We start from the raw sequence: 9005 nt of genomic DNA on the forward strand, positions 1-9005 counted from the left end.
CTGAGATTGACTGAGTGTGCAGTGGGAGAGAGGGGAGCTCCAGGATGGCTCCCAGACACCTGGTCTGTGCAAATGGGTCCTGAGACATGAAACAAGAAAAAGGGGAGGAGGAGCTTAGTGTGGGGGGAGATGGTGTGTTCTGCATGGGACATGATGAGTTTGAGGTGCTATTGGGACATCCCAGTAGAGAGCTCCAAAAAATCTTCAGTTTACGTGAGAGAGCAGTATGAACTGGAATCTGAGGATCATTAACATGTAATAGTTGGAATCATGAATGTATATAGAGTGTTCTCTGCTGCAATAATTACAATAACAGGATAATTATGCTATGATGACATTTGTTAAGTTACATCTTAAATAACCAAGAAGTGGGCAGTTCTAGGGGTGGGTAACCTGGCCACACAATGACACCATTGCTTTCCCCAGTCCTTCTCTGTCCTTCTCAGGGAACTGATTTCTTCCTGAGACTTGTCCTGTCGTGGTTGCAAGACTGAACAAAACTGAGGCCGTGTGAGCAAGGAAGAAGCTGGCACTGTTGGGCTCCTGAGTCAAGCATATCTGGGTTCATGTCCTAGAGCCACTTCTTGCAAGCTGTGTGAATCATACAAGTTATTTTACTTTTCTGTGCCTCAGTTTCCTCATCTGTGGGATGAGGATTTGTGATGATGTGATTTATAATAAGAAATATGTATTTGGTCTTTGCCCTGTTTCTGGCTCACAGCTCCCTAAACCCTTGGAATTTCCCAAGTGCTGAGAGTGATGGAGGTGTGTTTTGTGATGTGAATGAGGTGACTTGACTTGGAAGCACCAAAGCATGGGGGCTGGTTGCCAGGAGAACCCACCATGGGATTAGAGGGTTGGAACTTTCAGTCCCCTCTACCTCCCACTCTGGGCAGAGGAAGGGAGCTGGAGGTTACCCAATCACCAATTGTTAATGATTTAATCAATGTACTTACATAATAAAGCTTCCATAAAAACTCAAGAGGATGGGGTTTGGAGAGCTTCCAGATTTATGAACAGGTGGAGGTCCTGGGAGTGTAACGGGACAAACAATGGGTCCATGCTGCCTGTCACTACTCAAGCCAATTAAGCGGAGACAGGGTTGAATCATATATGAGCGTTTATTCCAGTCCTGCCAGCAATATGGGAGAGCAGCAGGTCATCCACAAAAATCTGCTCTGCAGCCCCCCAATAAGCCAGCTGCTTATACAGGTAGAAGTACAAAGGAAAGTAGGCAAACGGGCAAATGGTCAGTTTACAGATATGCAAAAGGGCTTAGTGATAGGCAAGGGCTGGGGTTTCCTGGGGAAATAGCCAAAGGGTAGGCCAAATGGGCAGTTAACAGGTAAGCAGCCTGGAGATTTGCAAAGGCCCCAGGTATGCAAAAAGGGCTGGGGGATCTTAGTGATTCTGGTTCCTGGCTCTGACTTCTACAACAAAATTGTTTATCTTGCTCTAGCTCAGCGGTTCTCAACCTGTGGGTCGCGACCCCTTCCACAGGCGTCGCCTAAGACCATCAGAAAACACATATATAATTACATATTGTTTTTGTGATTAATCACTATGCTTTAATTATGTACAATTTGTAACAATGAAATTGGGGGTCACCACAACATGAGGAACTGTATTAAAGGGTCGAGGGATTAGGAAGGTTGAGAACCACTGCTCTAGTTGGTTTGGCTCAGGGGATAGAGTGTCAGCCTACGGACCGAAGGGTCCCGGGTTCGATTCTAGTCAAGGGCACATGCCGGGTTGTGGGCTCAATCCCCAGTAGGGGGCATGTAGGAGGCAGCCAATCAATGATTCTCTCTCATCATTGATGTGTCTCTCTCTCTCCCTTTCCCTTCCTCTCTGAAATCAATTAAAAAATATTTTTAAAAATTGTTAATCTTTCCATGATAATGGGCAGCTCCAAATGGCCAGGGTGGACTGCATTTCCAGGTGAAGCTCCCAGGTCCTGAGTGCAGCTGCCAGCCAATTAGTAATGTGCTTTCTTTAATCAGAATAAAACACTCACAGTTATCAGCATGATTAATATTTCTTACAATACTAGCTGGTTCCCCAACGTTCTATTTCTGCCCCCTTTCAGGAGAATAATGCCCCTGGAGAGGGCATGAAAGTTCCATGTCCCTCCCCACATACCTCAGATCTAAGGCAGAGGGATGGGCTCAGAGAGAGGGGCTGCCCTGCCCCTATCCTGGGAGCCACCCAGGACTTCAGAGGAGGAATGGACCTGATTATGGTCGGTGAGGGGGCACTGGCTCTTAACTCTGAAAATCCCAGTGGCCCATTCTCGGGGTCCCATCCCTGGCTCACCAGCCTGATGGGAGAGGAGACTGATTTCTGGAGGAAACTCTGTTTCCCAGTCCTTCCCAAGTCTGCCCACGAACAAGCTGTTCTTGTTTACGACCCCCATCTCAGGGGAACAGTGATTGCTCATCCCCACATGTGATTTGAGAGGCCGCTCTTGCAGGCCTGGAGGAAACTCAAGCCCCGCCAACCGTGCTGGCACCGGAATGCTCAGCTGGTCCCCTCCTGGGGCTCATGTGACCAGGGTCCAGCTATAAATATCAGAGGAGCCTCAGACCAAGACAGAATTTGGGCGCCAGGAGACGAAGGCCAAGAGGCTCCGGGCGGGTGTTTTGTGACAAAGGCAAGACCCCAGGTCTGCTTAGAGCGAGGCAGGTAAAGGAGACAGCCAGTGGGCCCCGCACTGCTGGACAGTATGGATTACAAATCGAGCCTGATCCAGGATGGGAACCCCCTGGAGAACCTGGAGAAGCAGCTGATCTGTCCCATCTGCCTGGAGATGTTTACCAAGCCGGTGGTCATCTTGCCCTGTCAGCACAACCTCTGCCGGAAGTGTGCCAATGACATCTTCCAGGTCAGTGCTGGGCATGGCCTCGTCCGGGGGCTCAGGGGGCACCTCAGCTTTCCTGTGATGAAAGCTCTTCTCTCTTAGCCCAGGACGCTCCGAAGCCAGGGCCGGGCAGGTTCTTTCCCCTGCAAAGGCCTCTGGACTGGGCTAAGGGGGCTGGGGCGGTGGCTCTGGCTGCCCAATTCCATTTCCATGACGCATGTTTCCCCTCCCCACCCTGCCGGCAGCTCTGCCACCCGCCACCTCTGTCCTGAGCACCGCAGTTGACTCTTCAATCAGGAGTCAAATGCCACAAGTGATAAGTGGGGGAAGCAGGGGAGAGGAGAAAGAAACCAGACCCGGGGGCTGGAGCCAGCTCCCTGGTGGAAGGGGGCCCAGAGCTCTAGGAGGAGGGAGGGTGGGAGGCACTGAGCCGTAGAGGCATTTTCCCTTTCGAGGCTGTGCCCTCAGATATAGGGCAGGAGGGGCTTCCTCTCCTAAGAAAGGAATGAGAATGTATGTCCTGGCTGGGAGGCAAGACTCAAGGTTTCCCAGAAGCACGTGATAAATGTTCTCTCACTATTTTATCTTTAAAGTAGCGGCCCTAATCACTAGCTCTAATTAAAATGCCCATTTGATGAATGGGCAAACTGAGGCTTGGAGGGATAAGATTGCTTGCCCAAAGTACTCGGACAATAACCGTGACTTGAACCCAGACCTGCTGACTCTCAAACCTGCTGATGGCTTAGTGCTTACCAGGTGCTCCTTGTGTAAGTGAGCTGTCTCTCATCTCAAGAAAGGGGACTGCAGTTCATGATTTGACAAGAGAATGGTTGATGTAAGCAGTGTGGAGGATAACCAGGAGATTAGAAAGGGCAGGGGCTGAGGAGGGAGCCCAGGCCTCACCTCTGCCCTTGCCACCCACAGGCCGCAAACCCCTACTGGTCCAGCCGGGGTGGCTCGATGTCCATGTCTGGAGGCCGTTTCCGCTGCCCGACCTGCCGCCATGAGGTGATCATGGACCGCCACGGAGTGTATGGCCTCCAGAGGAATCTGCTGGTGGAGAACATCATTGACATCTACAAGATGGAGTGCTCAAGGTCAGTTCGCCCGCTGCTGGGAGGCCGGCCTCCTGCCCTAGCCGCTCTGTGCCCAGCTCTCCCAGGCTCCTTCCTCCTTCATTTGCTCCGATCCAGTCCCCTGGGTGGATGAGTTAACTAGCCAGTCCAGAGAGCGTGTCCCTCACCCTCAGGCAGCAACAGAGGCTTACGGTCTCCCCCAACCCTGGGTTTCCGTGTCACTCAGGGAATGGGAAGGGGCCCAGGCTGTCCTCCTGAAAGATACGGTAAGAACCAGAGGCAAGACAAGCTGTGAGAGGGACAGAGAGAGACACTAGGGCCAGCTAAGTGGCCCTGATAAGCAGAGAAAGCACGCAGTGAGAACATAGTCTCTCTATAGCAGCGATTTTTAACTGGTGTGCCATGGCACACTGATGGGCCACAAGAATTTTTAAGACATGCAGTACCTGACTACTTAGTCAGGGGCACTGACCTCTTTTCCCTTAGACTGTCAAATAAAAGGTGACAACAGCCAACACAACAATAGCCATCTGGTGTTAATGAATCAAAATTATACCTTTTTTGGGGGGGGTCAGAATGTCAAAAAATATGTATTTTTGATGTGCCACAAATTTTTAGTGATTAATTTGTATGTGCCATGAGATGAAAAAGGTTGAAATCACTCAGCCAGTGTGGCTCAGTGGTTGAGTATCTACCTATGAACCAAGAGGTTCCCCGTTCGATTCCCAGTTTGGGCTCGATTCCCAATGGGGGGCGGGCAGGAGGCAGTTTCCATCTCTTACCCGTCTCCCTTTCTCTCTAAAAAAAAAATTATATATATGTGTGTGTGTGTGTGTGTGTGTATATATATATGTATATATATATATATATAATGAAACAGGTTGAAATCATTGCTCTATAGTGATAGCAACAGCTAAGGTCCCATGTGCTGGGAGGCACAGCACCAGGCACTGGAAATGTTTCTCTTTTTTTTTCTTTTTTAAAAAATATATTTTATTTATTTTTTACAGAGAAGAAGGGAGAGGGATATAGAGTTAGAAACATCAATTCAGCTGCCTCCTACATATCCCCCTACTGGGAATGTGGCCACAACCAAGGTACATGCCCTTGACTGGAATCAAACCTGGGACCCTTTCGTCTGCAGGCCGATACTCTATCCACTGAGCCAAACCAGTCAGGGCGACTGTATGGCATTTTGATGGGAAATGTTACAAATATCAAATATTTATTGAGCACCTACTGTGTGTGTAGGCTCTGTACGAAGTATGTCCCATGCATTATCACTATTTGATTCTTACAATAATCCTCTAAGACATTCTTACCCTCATTTTATAATGAGAGGGCTCAGAGAGGTTCAGAGATTTGTTCAAGGTCACTCAGCCTGCAAGTGGTGAAGCTGAGAGGGAGTGTTCCATGATGAATACTTCTAACTGCTATTGTCTCTCACATTGCTAGGGCTCAACACTACAAAAATGCAAATATATTTTTGATCAATATAAGCATAACTAGAGGCCCAGTGCACAAAATTTGTGCATGGGTAGGGTCCCTAGGCCTGGCCAGCGATCAGGGCCGATCGGGCCTTCTGGCTGCTGGCCTGGGCCTCCCTTTGTTCTGCGCCGCCCCCTGGTGGTCAGCACACATCATAGCGAGCGATCGAACTCCCAGTCTCCTGGTCGAACTCCCAAGGGGTCACTTTGCATATTAGCCTTTTATGTATATAGATAAAATCAACATTGCACCAAAATATTAGCCCACCCAGCGTTGACCTATGAAGATCATGCTGTGTTTGACCCCTTTGAGGCCTTTCTGCATAGTTGGATGACCATGATAGCTGCCCTTGGTGAGGGGTCTGCCCTGTGCCTGGCACTACACATTCATTATAGACAACTTCTGCCATGATCCCAGTAGCTCTGGGAGGAAACCAAAGCTCAGAGAAGTGAAAGCACTTGTCCAAGGTCACAGAATGAATACATTCAGGACAATATGGATTCAAACCCAGATGCGGAAGCCTGTGCTTGGGAGGTGCCTGCTGTGTTAGGGGCTGGGAAATCAGAAGTAGTACAGACACAGTGTTGACTCTAAATGAGTGTGTAGTCTAGCTGGAGAGGTAAGAGCTAGACTCTCCTCAAATGAATCTTGGGTACGAGGTAACCAATTTCCTGAGAGGGATAAATAACATGCCAGAGACCCTGAGTGGAGAGAGAGAAAAAAGAAGAAATACATTCTAAGAATGGATGTTTGGGAAGAAAGAGAAGGAAGAGACTAGACACTGGAAACAATCTCTGGACTAGAAGTCAGGCTTGTGCTGGGCTGTTGGACAGCCCTGAACTGCCCATGTCATGGCTGTGTGACTTGGGGGGCACACACACTGCTTTCTTCTCTGAGGCTCGAGACACCCTCCTGGCATGTTTGCTTATCTACTCCCTCCTCTGTGCAAGGCACTGTACACTGCAGATTCAGGAGTGAAGAGAATAGTCAAGTTTCCCTGCTTTAATGGAGGTTACAGTCTGGTGGGTTAAATATAGAATTCAATGAGGCCATGAGAATAAATTGCTTCACTTAGAGCCCAGCCTGCAGAAACCGAGAGCTTCGGTGACTATAATTAGAGCAAATGAGCTTTAGCCTCCCCTACCCTGACTTGCTGAGTGACCTTGGGCAAGTCAATTCACCTTTCTGAGGCCCAGTTTCCTCTTCTTGAAAATGTCTCTAGATCTGATGACTTGGGGAGTCTATCACCCTTCCCATGTCCAGGCCAACTCCATCACCAGGGTTTGAGCCCTAGTCTACAGACAGCCTTGGTGTCATTGGCTTCCCCGGTCCTGGGTCCCCAGAGGATTAAACAAAAAGGATTAAGGACATCTAACCACTGAGAACTTGGGTCATAGAGCTGAGGTGTAGCTGTGATGGGAGCTGAGGGAGGAGACAGTGACTCAGGACGCCCGCCTTATGACTTGTGACTCTTCCACTTCAGTAGGCCCCTGCAGAAGGGCAGCCACCCCATGTGCAAGGAGCATGAAGATGAGAAGATCAACATCTACTGCCTCACGTGTGAGATGCCCACATGCTCCATGTGCAAGGTGTTTGGAGCCCACCAGGCCTGTGAGGTGGCCCCACTGCAGAGTGTCTTCCAGGGACAAAAGGTACTGGCCGGAGCCACTTCCACCCCCAGCCTGGGCCTGTTGGGCATGACCCCATGATTCAGGCTGTGGATCTGATCCCTGCAGATCTGCTGAGCCGGCCTTTCAATAATGGTCCCTCCGAAGGGACTTCCCAGGCTGCGGGGACAGCAGTTCTTGCCTTCCTGGGGGAGGTGGCTGAGCTCATGGGTTATACTTAGAGCCACTTGAGAGCACCTGGGTGTGGCCACAGGGGAGAGACCAGACCCCAGGGCCAGGCCACCAGGGAACGTCCCAGGCCATGAATTCTACATCCCAGTGGGCTCTGGGTCCCGGTCCTCTCCTCTGGACCGGGGCCATCCTCTTGGACCGAGCTTCGGGAGGGAGGCACATGGATTGGTCAGGGAGGAGGGGGACACCCGTCTAGCCAGCCAGATCAGCCGAATCAACACTGGTGATCAATGGGGTGACAGATGTCGCAGCCAGATCGCCCTCACCTCTGATCTCTCTCTTTTAGAACTCCCAACTATATTTCTTTTCTTCCTCCCTCCCTTCTTAGAAACAAGCCACTCCTCTACCAGTACCTTGCTGTGTATTTTAAGCAGCTCACTTCCCCTCTCTGTGCTTCATCTATAAAATAAAGGAAACAGTATCTGATATTCCCTGCTCTGGACCTCAGAAAGAGGGGCCAGACAGCTACTGCAGGCTCTTTCTAGCGGAGAGGGAGTGAGGGTGCCATTGTGCTGCCAAATCCCAAGAGGGCAGGCCCGGAGACTATTTCTGTCTCTCCTCTCCTCTCCTGACCCCCACCCCTCCTCCCATCTAGACTGAACTGAGTAACTGTATCTCCATGCTGGTGGCGGGCAACGACCGAGTGCAGACCATCATCACGCAGCTGGAGGACTCCAGTCGAGTGACCAAGGTGAGGGGACAGAGTAGCTCTGCCTGGGGGTTTGAAGCCTCCAGTGCAACCTGGGGCAAAGCCTCACCCATGGCTTGTGACTCAAGGTTGGGGCCTGGAGTAGGGTGTGCAAGCAGCAATGGTGAGGAGGGATGGACTAATCCACTTAATTCACTAATCCATTAATTCATTATACATTGATCCATTAATCTACTCATTCAACAAATGTTTCTTGAGCACAGCTGTGTCAGCTCCTTCCAAAGGCTCTGGGGATGGGGTGGTGAACAAGACAGACCCCCACCCCACCAATAATTCTCAGTATTCTTTTGTTAGCATTGGTAGTTTTTATTTTTTTAATTGATTTTTAAAGAGAAAGGGAGCAAGAGAGAGAAACATCGATGTGAGAGAGAAACATGGATCAGTTGCCTCCTACATGCCCCCTACTGGGGATCAAGCCTGCAGCCGGGCATGTGCCCTAGCCAGGAATGGAACCAGCAACTGTACTAAGCATGAGACGACGCCCAAGCAACTGATCCCCACCTGCCAGGGTCAGCATTGGTAGTGTTTAGGCCATAGTTCTCTGGTGTGCTATAGACCAAAGCTTTAGACCTTAAAGTACATACAGATCACCCTGGGGTCTTGTTAAAATTTAAGTTTTGATTCAGTAGGTCTGGAATGAGGCATGCAATTCTGCTTTTCTAACAAGTTCTCAGGGTTTGCCCAATTTGCTGGACCACACGTTGAGTAGCAAGACCGTAGAGGCAGAAGGAAACTTCTATTTCTGCAAAAGCATCTATGATTTTTCTTCACTTGGGATGGGGCCCTGGAAATCACACGGGGGGAGGGATCATTGTATTGTTGATAGACAAAAATATGTGTTAGATAGGTTCGAAGGAAGGAAGGGGACATTATTACCACCCATGATGGGACTCCCTGACTGATAAGTAATGCTAGAGCCCGAGTCTGATGAGATGATATTATTATACCCATTTTATAGATAAGAAACTGAGGACCAAATGATGCAGAGCTTCTTGAATCCAGTCTTGGTCCTA

The 9005-nt window shown here is 49.6% G+C and overlaps 1 protein-coding gene across 2 annotated transcripts in view; it reads left to right on the forward strand.

Annotated features, from left to right (window-relative positions):
- The first annotated feature begins 1875 nt into the window (after positions 1-1875).
- The window catches only part of TRIM63 (tripartite motif containing 63, E3 ubiquitin protein ligase), a 14914-nt gene continuing 7784 nt past the window's right edge, over positions 1876-9005 (forward strand). The window contains exons 1-4 of one of the 2 annotated variants that reach the window (XM_006777509.2): positions 1876-2884; positions 3785-3957; positions 6911-7076; positions 7879-7974. In XM_006777509.2, coding sequence (XP_006777572.2) covers positions 2726-2884; positions 3785-3957; positions 6911-7076; positions 7879-7974 — 594 coding nt within the window. In that variant the 5' untranslated portion in view covers positions 1876-2725. Of the gene's footprint in view, positions 2885-3784; positions 3958-6907; positions 7077-7878; positions 7975-9005 lie in introns of both variants that reach the window. The other variant, XM_006777508.2, reaches the window with a different exon arrangement.

This window comes from Myotis davidii, unplaced genomic scaffold (assembly GCF_000327345.1).
Source record: "Myotis davidii unplaced genomic scaffold, ASM32734v1 scaffold149, whole genome shotgun sequence".
NCBI lineage: Eukaryota > Metazoa > Chordata > Mammalia > Chiroptera > Vespertilionidae > Myotis > Myotis davidii.